The 12,899-nt window shown below is 49.1% G+C and overlaps 1 protein-coding gene across 1 annotated transcript; it reads right to left on the bottom strand.

Annotated features, from left to right (window-relative positions):
- Positions 1–5,083: 5,083 nt before the first annotated feature.
- On the bottom strand, positions 5,084–6,327 carry RNASE6 (ribonuclease A family member k6). Its single transcript, XM_059678569.1, has 2 exons — positions 6,210–6,327; positions 5,084–5,848 (listed from the first exon to the last, which is right to left on the bottom strand). The coding sequence occupies exon 2, from the start codon at positions 5,842–5,844 to the stop codon at positions 5,380–5,382; it is 465 nt and encodes a 154-aa protein (XP_059534552.1). The 5' UTR covers positions 5,845–5,848; positions 6,210–6,327; the 3' UTR covers positions 5,084–5,379.
- Positions 6,328–12,899: the final 6,572 nt, after the last annotated feature.

Below are 12,899 nucleotides of genomic sequence, written 5' to 3'. Positions count from 1 at the left end.
AAACTGGCAAATGCAAGCCAAGATCTCTCCAGGCTGACAATGGTGTGAAAGTATTAGAGCATGCAGTTAGTTAGGTAATAACAAAAGAGGAGGGGATGAATGGAACAGTCACCCTGGGGAGTAATTAGTATTGTTCTGCCAAAACAGCAAAACACCCCACCTAGTTGACCAGGCAGGAAAGATAGCTTTACAGTCACTCCAAAGGGTAACTGACTTAATTTTACTGGATTAATGGAGGGGCGGGGAGGGAGAAAACAGCAAGGGGGAATTCCTTTTACATAGTGCATGTCCAGTAAAAGCCAAGTGATGAAGTAGAACTGTGAGGCATGTGCAGTAGAAGCCAAAATGGTGACCATACAAGGGAAGGGCACTAGCCTGGAAAAGTCTGGGGACAGGATTGGATTGAGGAAGGGCACAGGCCCCAGAGAATCCAGAAAAGTGGATAGGGGAAGACACAAACACAGCCTGCAAAAGCCAGGAAAGGGGTTGGGTGGTCCAAAAGAAAGATTGGGCTTTCCCGAACCCAAGAGAATATATGGAAACTAGGCAAAGAGCACAATGTGTGTCCTTCTTGGAGCTTACCCCTGCCCTTCCTTCTCTTGGGCACATAATTTTGCCTTCTTTTCTCCTAACTCAAAGGGTCCTGGCAAGACTTGCAATCTGGGGAGCAGTAAACAGAGCAAAGGACTCTCTTCTTGCCTCTGTAACTTCCTTTTCTGAGTCCACGCAGCTGTCCTATAGCCTGTCTGCTCTCTCTGCCTCTCTGAAAGCTTACTATCACTTGTCACTCTAATAAATCTTGCCATTAATTTAATGAACAAAATATACTGATGAACAAAATGGATCCAAAAGACATAGAGCATGGAACAGACTGATGAATTTTAGAGGGAAGGTGGAGGTTGGGGGAATGGTGGGGAGTGATTAACCTGGGAACTTACATGCATACTAAAGGCCCCATACACGAAATTTGTGCATGGGTAGGGTCCCTAGTGGCTGTCAGCTGCTAATTGGTTGGCGCCTCCCTTCCCCAGCTGCTGGCTTCTGGTCAGGGCCTTTTTTCATTCCACACCACCCCCTGGTGGTCGGCACATGTCAGAGTGAGTGATTGAGCTCCCGGACTGTCGAACTCCCGAGGGGACACTTTGCATATTAGGCTTTTATATATATACTAGAGGCCTGGTGCACAAAAATTTGTGCACTCGGGGGGAAGGGGGGGGTCCCTCAGCCCGGCCTGTGCCCTCTCGCAGTCTGGGACCCCTCGGGAGATAACGACCTGCTGGCTTAGGCCTGCTCCCGGGTGGCAGAGGGCAGGCCCAATCCCTAGGTGCAGGCCCTGGTCGGGCTCAGAGCAGGGCTGATTGGGGAGTTGGGGCGCCGCCCCATCATGCACAGAGCAGGGCAGATTGGGAGGTTGTGATGCCACCCTCAGTCACGCTCAGGGTAGGGCCTATTGGGGGGTTGGGGCACCGTCCCCTGTCACACTCAAGGCAGGGTCGATGGGGAGGTTGCGGCACCACCCCCTGTCACGCACAGAGCAGGGTCGATCAGGGGATTGGGGCGCTGCCCTCTATCACCCACAGAGCAGGGCTGATCAGGGGGTTGGGGCACCGCCCTCTATCACCCACAGAGCAGGGCCGATCAGGGGGTTGGGGCGCCGCCACTCTCACACTCAGGGCAGGGCCGATGGGGAGGTTATGGCTCTACCCCATCACACACAGAGCAGGACCCGTGGGGGGTGGGGGAGTTGGGGAGCTCCCCCCATCAGGCACAGAGCAGGGCCAATCAGGGGGTTGGGGTCCTGCCCCCTGTCACACACAGAGCCGCAGGGCGATCAGGGGGTTTGGGCGCTGCCCCCTGTCATGCTGATCCCGGTGCCGGGAGGCATATTACCCTTTTACTATATAGGGTAGAGGCCTGGTGCATGGGTGGGGCAGGCTGGTTTGCCCTGAAGGGTGTCCTGGATCCAGGTGGGGGTCCCCACTGGGGTGCTTGGCCAGTCTGGGTGAGGGGCTGAGGGCTGTTTTCAGGCTGGGAGTGACTGAAGTTCCCAACCGCTCCTTTTTTCCTTTTTTTTTTTTTTTTAATTCTGGGCCATTTTTTTTTTTTACCTTGAGGCTTGGCTCCAGCTCTTAGGCCTCCGCGGCTGAAAGTAGGTTTCTGGCCTTTGCTTACAATGTTGCGAATCTGCTGGCTGAAGTCCGGCGGTATTTGTTACAATGGTTCTTAAACTGCACGCTCAGAGGCCTGCAGCCGCAGGTGGGGAACATTGGTTTCCTCCAACGATCCTCCGTCACTGAGGCAAGCAAGCCTCTTGTTAGTTTCAAGCTGCCTGGCTGCTGGCCGCCATCTTGGCTGACAGTTAATTTGCATATCTCGCTGATTAGCCAATGAAAATGGTAGCGGTCGTACGCCAATTACCATGTTTCTCTTTTATTAGTGTAGACTAGAGGCCTGGTGCACAAAAATTTGTGCACTCGGCGGGGAGGAAGGGTCCCTCAGCCCGGCCTGTGCCCTCTCCCAGTCTGGGACCCCTAGGGAGATAATGACCTGCTGGCTTAGGCCTGCTCCCGGGTGGCAGAGGGCAGGCCCAATCCCAAGGTACAACCCCTGATCGGGCTCAGAGCAGGGCCGATTGGGGAGTTGGGGCGCCGCCCCCTGTCATGCACAGAGCAGGGTGGATTGGGAGGTTGCGATGCCACCCTCAGTCATGCTCAGGGTAGGGCCGATTGGGGGGTTGGGGCACTGCCCCCTGTCACACTCAAGGCAGGGTCGATAGGGAGGTTGTGGCGCCACCCCCTGTCACGCACAGAGCAGGGTCGATCAGGGGGTTAGGGAGCTCCCACCTGTCACGCACAGAGCAGGGCCCATCAGGGGGTTGTGGAGCTCCCCCCTGTCAAGCACAGAGCAGGGCGGATCAGGGGGTTGGGGTGCCACCACTGTCACACTCAGGGCAGGGCCGATGGGGAGGTTATGGCTCTACCCCATCACACACAGAGCAGGGCCCATGGTGGGGGGAGGGTTGGGGCGCTGACCCCTGTCACACATAGAGCAGGGCCGATCAGGGGGTTGGGGCACCACACCCTGTCACACACAGAGCTGCAGGGCGATCAGGGGGTTGGGGAGCTCCCCCCTATCAGGCACAGAGCAGGGCTGATCAGGGGGTTTGGGCGCTGTCCCCTGTCACACTGATCCTGGTGCTGGGAGGCCTCTCAGCTCCCCTGATCCCGGTGCTGGGAGGCCTTGCGGCTCCGCTGATCCCGGTGCTGGGAGGCATATTACCCTTTTACTATATAGGTTAGAGGCCTGGTGCACGGGTGAGGGCCGGCTGGTTTGCCCTGAAGGGTGTCCTGGATCAGGGTGGGGGTCCCCACTGGGGTGCCTGGCCAGCCTGGGTGAGGGGATGATGGCTGTTTGCAGCTGGTCACACACCCTTCAGGGTGGTGGTACCCACTGGGGTGCCTGGCCAGTCTGGGTGAGGGGCTGAGGGCTGTTTTCAGGCTGGCGGGTGAATGAAGCTCCCAACTGCTCCTTTTTTTCTTTTCATTTTTATTCTGGGCCAGCTTTAGCTCTGGCTCCAGCTCTGAGGCCTCTGCTGCTGAAAGCAGGTATCTGGTTGTTTGGGTTCTATTAGCAAAACACTGTATCAACTCCAGCTCTGAGATCCCGGCGGGCTGAAAGCAGGTTTCTGGGGTTTTGTTTAGCTTCTATATTTGTAACAATGTTTCAAACTGCAAGCTCAGAGGCCAGCAAGGCAGGTGGGGAAAGTTGGAGTCCTCCGTCACTGAAGCAAGCAAGCCTCATGTTAACTTCAAGCTGCCTTGCTGCCGGCTGCCATCTTGGCTGGCAGTTAATTTGCATAGCTCGCTGATTAGCCAATGGGAAGGGTAGCGGATGTACGCTAATTACCATGTTTCTCTTTTATTAGATAGGACTAGAGGCCCGTTGAAGGAATATTCCTGCAAGAATAGGGCTTCATGCGGCTGGAGCAAAGCAGAGAAGGGAGTTAAACTCGCTGAGGCGGGCTTCACTCCTGCTCCTAGCCGCTGCAGCTGAGCTTGCCCTCCCGCTCCCAGCCATGGCCCCTCCCGCCCCAGGCGCTGCCCTTTATGCTCCCAGCTACAGTGGTTGGGCTTGCCCTCCTGCACCCATCCCCTGGGGCTGGGCTTGCCCTTCCTAGCCCAGTGGCTGGGCCTGGGCTTGCCCTCCCACTCCCAGCCACTGCCCCTCTGGATCCCATCTGCTGTGGCTGGGCTTGCCCTTCAGATCCCAGTCACTGGGGCTGGGCTTGCCCTCCCGCTCCCAGCACTGCCCCTTCCCCTCCCAGCTGCTGCACCTTCCCCTCCCAGCCACTGCCCCTCCTGCTCCAAGCCGCAGTGGCTGGGCTTCACCTCCCACCTCCCACCTCCACAGCCTTGGCTCCGTTTCTGTCCTTGAGGCCTCTACTTAGCTCCCTTGTGTACCGCTTGGCCTCCTTGCCCTCAGTCTTCGCTCGCAGCTGGTATATGCAAATTAACTGCCATCTTTTAGCTTCTATAATTGAAACATTGTACCTTTTGGAGCTGTTGCTTCAGGAGCTCAGAGCTGGCAGCAGCAGGCGGGGAGCCTTGGCTTCCTCCATCGCCGGGGCAACCAAGCCTCATGTTCGCTTCAGCTGCGTGGCTGCCAGCTGCCATCTTGGTTGGCAGTTAATTTGCATATCGCCCTGCTTAGCCAAGGGGAAGCGTATCGGAGGTACGGTTAATTACCCTATTTGTCTATTATTAGATAGGATAGATATGCATAGCCCATGGACACAGACAATAGAGTAGTGAAGGCATTGGAAGGGTGGGTGTGGGGTGGAGGGGGTCAATGGGAAACAAACAAACAAATGGGACATTTATTATACTTTCAACAAAAAGATAAAAATAAATAAATAAATAAATCTTGCCACTATTGCTAAACTCCTCTTACGTGAATGTCCTGAAATTCTTTTCCCGTGACACCACAGAAGTGCCTATTTCCAAAGGGTGCTGGGACAGACCCGCCTTGCTGTCAGTCCTCTTCTGGTAACAAAATGGTTCTCACTCATACTCACTCACTGGAATGCAGCAGAAAGTGTTTTATTGCTGTTAATACAGTGAAACAAAGCTTGGCAGAAGTTCCCAGGTTAAAATATGGAGGTCTGGACACTTCTTTGCCCTCTTTCTTGTTGCCTTCCTTTGAAACAGGCAGAAAAGCAGGAAAGAATCCTAATTTCTTTATGTCCCAACTCTGGTCTGGTGTCCTTGACACTTTAATTCTTCCAATATCTTCCTTTTCTCTTCTATGGGAACCAGGGAATCAACAAAAGAAAAGGCAGAAGGGAATCTGAAACAAGTGAGAGGCAAAATGATAAGAACTTTAAACAACCTTATCTAAGTGAACAGGAACCAAATGATAGGGAGGGTCTCTCTTCTGAGGGGGGTCACAGGCAATAATGAAGAACTTGTACTGGGCTGAATCTTTGTAGCGGCAGTTAGGATACTTCCCTGCAGTGAGATCGCAGTTAGTGAGGTTAACAGGCTTTGCGCTCTGGTGGCAATTGTTCCGGCCATTCTTGCAGACAATCTTGGGCAGCTTACAGGCAGCAGCCACATTCTGGAAGGAGTCATGCAGAAAGGTGTTTTGAGGCTTACAGTGATGAGTATAATTATTGATACCATGCATTGCCTTGTTGCATTGGAGAGGGCTTGGTTGTATATGCTGAATTTCAAACCACTGAGCCTTGGTGAGATTCTTAGGCAAAGCATAAAGTGGATACACTGGTCCCCATAGTCCCAGCAGCAATAGGAGAGGAGGAAAGCGTTCCAGGAGATCTAGGGCCATCTTTCTGTGTAGGAAGAGGGAAGAAACAGTAGTAGTATAAGCAATAAGAGCAAAATTATTATCTATAACCACTTAGATTTTTATTGTAATTTTTAAGATTTCATAATTCTTTTTTCTTCTAACCATCTTCTTTTTCACCTGAGTCTTACAATTCTGTGATGAGCCTGAGGAGGATTATGAAGAAGACCTTTCCTCTCATTGGCCAGGCCTGATTCTTCTCTTTGTCCTATACTCATGGGTTTGATGGCCCCCATGTCAGAAACCTTGTCTCTTCCCTCCAGAAATATTTGTCCTCTCTCTATTTGACTTGGACCTGCCAGCCATCTTCACTGTCTTAGTCTCCCCAGCCCTGAGGCTTCTCTTACCAGCTTTCCACCTTGGTGCTCCCTCTGGAAACAGAAGCAGTAGTTCCCGGCTCAGAGGCTTTTGTAGGCTGTTTCTTCCTCAGGCATTCCAGAGCTGCCTGCCTTCTCAAGGGAAAAGTTCAGAGCCCTTAAGAAAGAGAAAGGCTTGGAAGATAATCTTTTTGTGTGCAATTTGGATGAGATACTTAGACCTTCAAACTGTTTAAAATTGTATCAATATCACTAGAGGCACAAGAAGAGTGAGCTTACTTAAAGAAACAGTGTGACTCAAAACTCAGTTTGAGGAACTGATCACTTCCTGATGTGGGTTGTTTGCTTACTTCCTGATTTGAAGCGTCAGTTTTCTGAAGTTCTATGATTTCAGTTTCTTAAGAGTAAATCTGATATAATAGCTGCCACATACTTGATAATGTTGTAAGTCCCAACAACAGACTTGAATAAATTATTCATTTATGTGGACAATTATTAGAACAGATACTGAGCTACTCAGATTTCATCCTATGTAATAATAGACAAACAAGGTAATTGACCGTACCTTCGCCACACCTCCCATTGGCTAATCAGCATGATATGCAAATTAACCACCAACAAAATGGTGGTTAATTTGCATACGTAGGCTCCAAGCAGTGGAGCAAAGACTGAAGGAGAGCTGGAGCTGCGAAGACGGAAGACGGAAGGTGGCTCCAGCCAGAGCGAAGGCCTGGGTCCCAGGTGCCAGAGGAAAACTGGTGCCGGCAGCCAGGAGAAGGGAAGGCCTATTGGACGAATCTCTTCTAATAAAAGAGACTGGTGTTCTAATAAAAGAGAATGGTGAACAGAAAAATACATTATATATTAATAAATATAAACATCACTGACAGATCTGATAGAGGAAAAGACAGGGAAGTGTGAGGAGACAGTAGAGAGGAGGGATCATTGGAGGGCACAACACCTGAGCTGAGTTTTCATCATCAGAAGTGAGACGAAGAGGATGGCAAGGGCATCTCCAGAAGGAAACTCTGTGTGAAGAGACCCACACACATGAAGAAGAAGGGAAATTTTGGATATTTGGTTATTGAATCCATTCTTATCTTCCCATTGGTGCTGCAATACCCTTATTCAGAATCTCATTGTCTCATCCTACATGGTCTCCCTACCTCTAGCCTCTTTTCCTTCCAACTGTTAATGTAAAAACATTCAAACCTGTAAAGAGTTTTTGTGAGTTTATTTGAGCCAAACTGTCGACAATTGCCGGGAAGCAGAATCTCGATGGATTGGGATAATGCTCCAGGGAATGGAGTTTTTTCACCTTATTTTATACTTTACATTAATGGAGGAGATGTAAGTGGGTTACATGAAATCCATTGGTGATAGATTAAGGAGGCGGAGAAAGCAAAGTGGAGGGGTGGGGGTAGAAACTTCTGGGATTGGATAAAAAGTGAAATGATAGACACATTACTTAGGTGGTTAGCAGTCAACAATTAACATGGCAACAATAACAATGAAGGAATTTGTGATATTGAAAGGGAACGTAAGACATTTGTTGGGGTTAGCTATCTGAATCTGTGCCAGTAACCTGCATTCTGATGCACACTCTTGCTAGCCAATAATTAACTCCATTCTTATCTGTGATGCCTGTCCTGCCTTGTGGAACCTGTTTCCTGGAATACTCCCGTTTTACAGAGGCCATAAACCATGAACCATATACAACCCCTGAAGGAGGTTGGCAGCACTGGTGCCAGACAGGCCAAGCCTTTGAGTGTAATCTCACTTCCCCCATCCCAACTCATGGGGAGCTGCAAAGCCTGTGAAAAGTCCAGAAGCCTGATCCATATTTGGGGGACAAAGAAACTGAGGGTATAAAGGGAAAGCTTCATCCATATTCATCACTCAGGTTTTGGAAACAGACTACCCTGAGTCACTGTACTAGTACAGCTACAAATAAAGGGTTTTTCCTGAATTTTCTGAGTACCTGTTGTTGTTTTTTAGCTGCCTGGTAAATTCTGCAACATAATTTGGTTCCCTGACCAAGAAACATGCAGCCGAGTTGCCCTTTTGAGGTACTGCTGCATGAGAGTAGGTGGGTGGGCCCTCTCCACCGAGCCCCCACAATGAAGGGAGTGGCGCCGTCAGCGATTGACTGAGTCCCAGTCTTCCCCGCACTCAGTTGGATCAGGCCACCCGCTGTGGGCTCCAGTGGACTCCAAGGGAGACAGGAAAGCCTTTCCGGGACCAGACGTCTGATCAGTAAGTTTCCCCGGGAACCCAGTCTGAGTTCAGTCCTGCCTTTAGGTGCAGAAGATGCGACCGATTACTGCCTATGCAAAATATTTGCCTCAGTTCAGGGACTTTCCGTGGGTGGAAGTTGAAACTCAGACTGACTGGTGTGTGAATGTGAGTGTGAAGTGAAAGTTACCTTGTGGTTGTCCTGTGTCTCTGTTAACTGGGAGGGATTATACAGTTTAACTTCAAACATGGGCAGTAGTTCCTCTAAACCCGCTGTCTTAGAATGTATGCTAAAGAATTTTAAGAAGGGCCCAGACCACTGCCTGCAATGCAGATGCCTCTCCATGAAATCAGGGGACCCCAGCTTATGGCCGAGGATGGGAAACAGAAATTCCAGGCCTGGGCAATACATTCTCCCAAAATAGTCCATTGGGAAGAATGCTGACATTCTGGGGAGGGGCAGTTCCTGAACCAGGGACAGAAGACATTGCTCTGTGGTGTAAACCTTTAGTGTGTTGCGCACACCTTCATAAGAGTGTTTGTGTCTCTTTGTTGTTTAAAGATGGGGCAAGTCCCACTTTGGGGAAACCCAGTTAGGTGTGCTGAGGCTGAACATGTGACAGAGACTATAGGAAAGTTCTAGCAGCTGCCAAGAATTTTTTATCTTGAGGACCCTGCCTGCTCTCCCTCTCAGAATGTTGGCCACCAGAAACTCTTACTTAGTGAGGTGTCTGTCTGTGTGTCTATAATATAATTTTGGCTTTCTATCTTTTAGGGACTTTAGTTTGCTCTTCCCTGGTTTATGAATATGTATAGGGACAAAAATTATATAGGGAAGTAAACTCTGTAGGCTTGGATGGGCAACAAGGTTGATGCTTCCATGATAATGGGCAGCTCTTGAATGAGGACGGATTGATCCTGGGAGCATATGACTCCCAGCCAGATTTGTACGTCCTTTCTTTGAACAGAAAGGGCCTCATGGTTAACAGCATAATTACTGTTTCCCGTAAGTATAACTAGTCCCCAGTGTTCTATTTTTCCTCATAACATTGGGAGGAACAGATCTATAGAAGTACCTTCTAGCTGTGAAGCAGGGCACTCCTGTTTTTATAAAGAAAAATAAAATAAAATGGTACTTTCACATTGAGTTATCCCTGTTACAAAATTGGTAATAATTGGCTTTAGAAATCTCAAAGTTGCTAAGATATAATAAATCGATGTAACTAAAAGGAAGGATTTATGATAAAGCTTTTCAGTAATAATTATAAATGTTAATAATAAAAGTCCAGTCACTCAAGAGGAGATTGACTATTCTCTCTGTTGGAGGAAGGGGCCAGTCATCCTTCTCTGTGTAAAAGTAGAGAAGCCTAAAAGAGAATAAGGGCAGACAGAGAAATGTCCCCTCCCTTTGTGACCAGGGGACAATCTGAGGGAACAGCCAAGATGGCGATTTACAATCCCAGCCTCATATTCTCATCCAACTGGCCCTGAGGCCTCTGTGCTTCCACAAACTAGCTTTTCCAGGTTGCGAAAGGAGTTGGAGCAGTGAAAAAAAGGTTAAAACCTCTGCTGGACGTCCCACCTGACTTAGCTGACCAGCTAGACCCAACTTTGGGCCCACAAGTGTATATGCAGACCTGCGTTAATGTCTATCTTGGGAATACTATTCTCAGGAAAAGAAGGGGGAATGATTTGAAGGTTGGCTATCGCTATCTGGGAAAGGGAGCACCTGGCTGGCCCTGGTGTCCTTCCAGCAGATGTAAAATTTCCAAACCCAGGAGCCCCAGTGGGACCTTAACAACAAGGCCCATAGGAGGCACATGAGAGATCTCCCAGGGAACTAATAATTAAAGGGATTAGGGAATCAGTTCCCCGGTCTCAGAACCTAAATAAAGCCTTCAATATTCAGCAAGGCAAAGAAGAAGAGCCTTCTGAATGTTTCAAGACTAAAAGATCAAATAAGAAAGTACTCTGGACCAGACAACGAGGACCTGTTGGGCCAAGAAATACTAAAAATTACATTTTGTCACCAATAGTTGGCCTGACATCTCAAGAAAACGGCAAAGTTAGAGAACTGGAGGGATAGAAGTGCAGAAGAGCTGTCATAAAAGGCTCAGAAGGTCTATGTACATAAAGATAAGAAAGGCAGAAACAGGAAACTAACATAATGCTCACAACTGTAGAACAAGTGGCTCAGGATCTTAGCATGTTATCTCTAAGGAAAAATGTGGCAGTTTTGAATCCAAGCAGCTTGAGGTCTGGGAACAGGCTGTGGGGCCTGCTCCCTTCTCCCTCCACCCTTTCCTCCAGCCTCCTAGGCCTATACATAATTTTCCAAAGTCTTTGATAACTTAAAGGCTTTAGAGCATTGCTGGGTTAAATGATAAACATCTAAATATTTGAAATAATAGGATACTGAAACATTAATTAATCTGAGTTTGCCTCCTCTGGAGAATCTAGAGAATGAAGTTGAATCTGTTAATGAATATCTTGTATTTTATTTGTAATCTCTCTTAAAATATAAATGTATCGCTAATCTGAGGAATGTTAATCGCTTACATGTCACCTAAAAATTAAGGTTAAGAATTCTAACTAATTGGAAGGAAAGTATGGCTTTGGTGCAATAGAGAAAGCATAAGGCATGGAAATGCATTTTGAAGGAGAAAGAAGGTGGTTTGTAAAGCTGGTTATTTCTTAAAGTTGTAAGAATGTTTCTGGAAGTTGTAAGAATGTTGGTGAAAGTTACAGAAAGTTTGTAGGAAAAAATGGTAAAAGAAAATTGAATAAATGTCACAGGACAGTAAACTAGGACAAACAGAACAAAGAAACTGAGATAGTAAAGCAGCAGTTTACAGCCATCTAGAAAATCCTATCTTCCCTAAACCAAGGACACTTACGAGTAAATGATTTGCATTTTGCCTTCCTAAGCAGTGGGTAATTAGCTTATGTCAATGTACACAGGGAGACTGATAGTAGAAATCCAATTACTGTCATTTGCTGTATGGCTTTCTTCATGGCACTCTATTGACTTCAAGTCTTCAGAGTCCAGACATGACTCTTTAAAACATGACACTCCAGTCAAGGACAAATGAAGTTAGAAAATAAGCCTTATTTTGGTTAGTTTTTTTTTTCTTGATTAAAATGATTATATTAAATGATTTTTTCTTAATATAAAATGATTATATTAATCAAGTATTTAATAAATAAATAAAAGACCATCTTTTAATAATGGGAACTGAAGTATGCTAGCTTATGTTTGTGTCTAATAGACTTTGATATATAATCCTTTGGTAAAATTAAGTTTGACAATCCCTCAAGAGTTTCAATTTTAAAAAACTTTCTCTTCACCTAAAATTGTCTTTAGATCACCCCAATAGGCTCTGAAATGCCTCGAATGTTTGTTTTCTCTCTCACGAAGGAAAATTTTATACTGAAGGTACATAGGAACTTTTGTCAAATAAAGTTATAACTAATGGTTATTAGTTATAATATGACTAGGGGCCCGGTGCACGAAATTCGTGCACTGGGTGTGTGTGGGGGGGAGTGTCCCTCAGCCCAGCCTGCCCCCTCTCACATACTGGGAGCCCTCAGGCGTTGACCCCCATCACCCTCCAATCGCAGGATCAGCCCCTTGCCCAGGCCTGACGCCTCTGACAGAGGTGTCAGGCCTGGGCAGGGGACCCTCATTTCCCCCCATCACTGGTTCTGCCCCCAGCCCAGGCCTGATGCCTCTGGCCCAGGCGTCAGGCCTGGGCAGGGGACCCCCAGACCCCTCCGATTGCTGGCTCTGCCCCTTGCCCAGGCCTGATGCCTCAGCCAGAGGCGTGGACCCCCATCACCCTCCGATCACCTGATCGGCCCCTTGCCCAGGCCTGACGCCTCCGCCAGAGGTGTCAGGCTTGGACAGGGGACCCCCATCTCCCCCCGATCACTGGCTCTGGCCCCCGCCCAGGCCTGAGGCCTCTGGCCCAGGAATCATGCCTGGGCAGGGGACCCCCATCTCCCTCTGATCGCTTGCTCCACCCCCCGCCCAAGCCTGACGCCTCTGACCCAGGCTTCAGGCCTGGGCAAGGGGACCATCATATCCCCCCAATCCCCAGCTCAGCCCCCCGCCTAGGCCTGATGCCTTGGCCAGAGGAGTTGACCCTCATCACCCTCCGATCACCAATCACCGGATCGGCCCCTTGACCAGGCCTGAGGCCTCCGGCAGAGGTGTCAGGCCTGGGCAGGGGACTCCCAGCTCCCCGCGGTTGCAGGCTCCGCCCCTGCCCAGGCCTAATGCCTCTGGCCTAGGCGTCCGGCCCGGGCAGTGGGGACCCGCAGCTGCAGCGGCCCCGCGATCGTGGGCTCCGCTTTAGGCCCAGGCAAGGGACCCCTAGCTCCCGGGACTGCCAGCTTCGACTGTGTCCAGCTCCCATCGCTGGCTCCACCCCTACTTCCTGCTATCACTGGCCAGGGCGGAAAAGGCACCTGATTCTCCAATCA

The sequence above is a fragment of the Myotis daubentonii genome, chromosome 1 (assembly GCF_963259705.1).
Source record: "Myotis daubentonii chromosome 1, mMyoDau2.1, whole genome shotgun sequence".
NCBI classification, from domain to species: Eukaryota; Metazoa; Chordata; class Mammalia; order Chiroptera; family Vespertilionidae; genus Myotis; species Myotis daubentonii.
The sequence above is the reverse complement of the archived record's forward strand: the minus strand, read 5'-3'. Positions and strand labels throughout refer to the sequence as shown.

Excerpts from the sequence above, each read along its gene's own strand:
- RNASE6 (XM_059678569.1), bottom strand. The coding sequence starts at position 5,844 with ATGGCCCTAGATCTCCTGGAACGCTTTCCTCCTCTCCTATTGCTGCTG.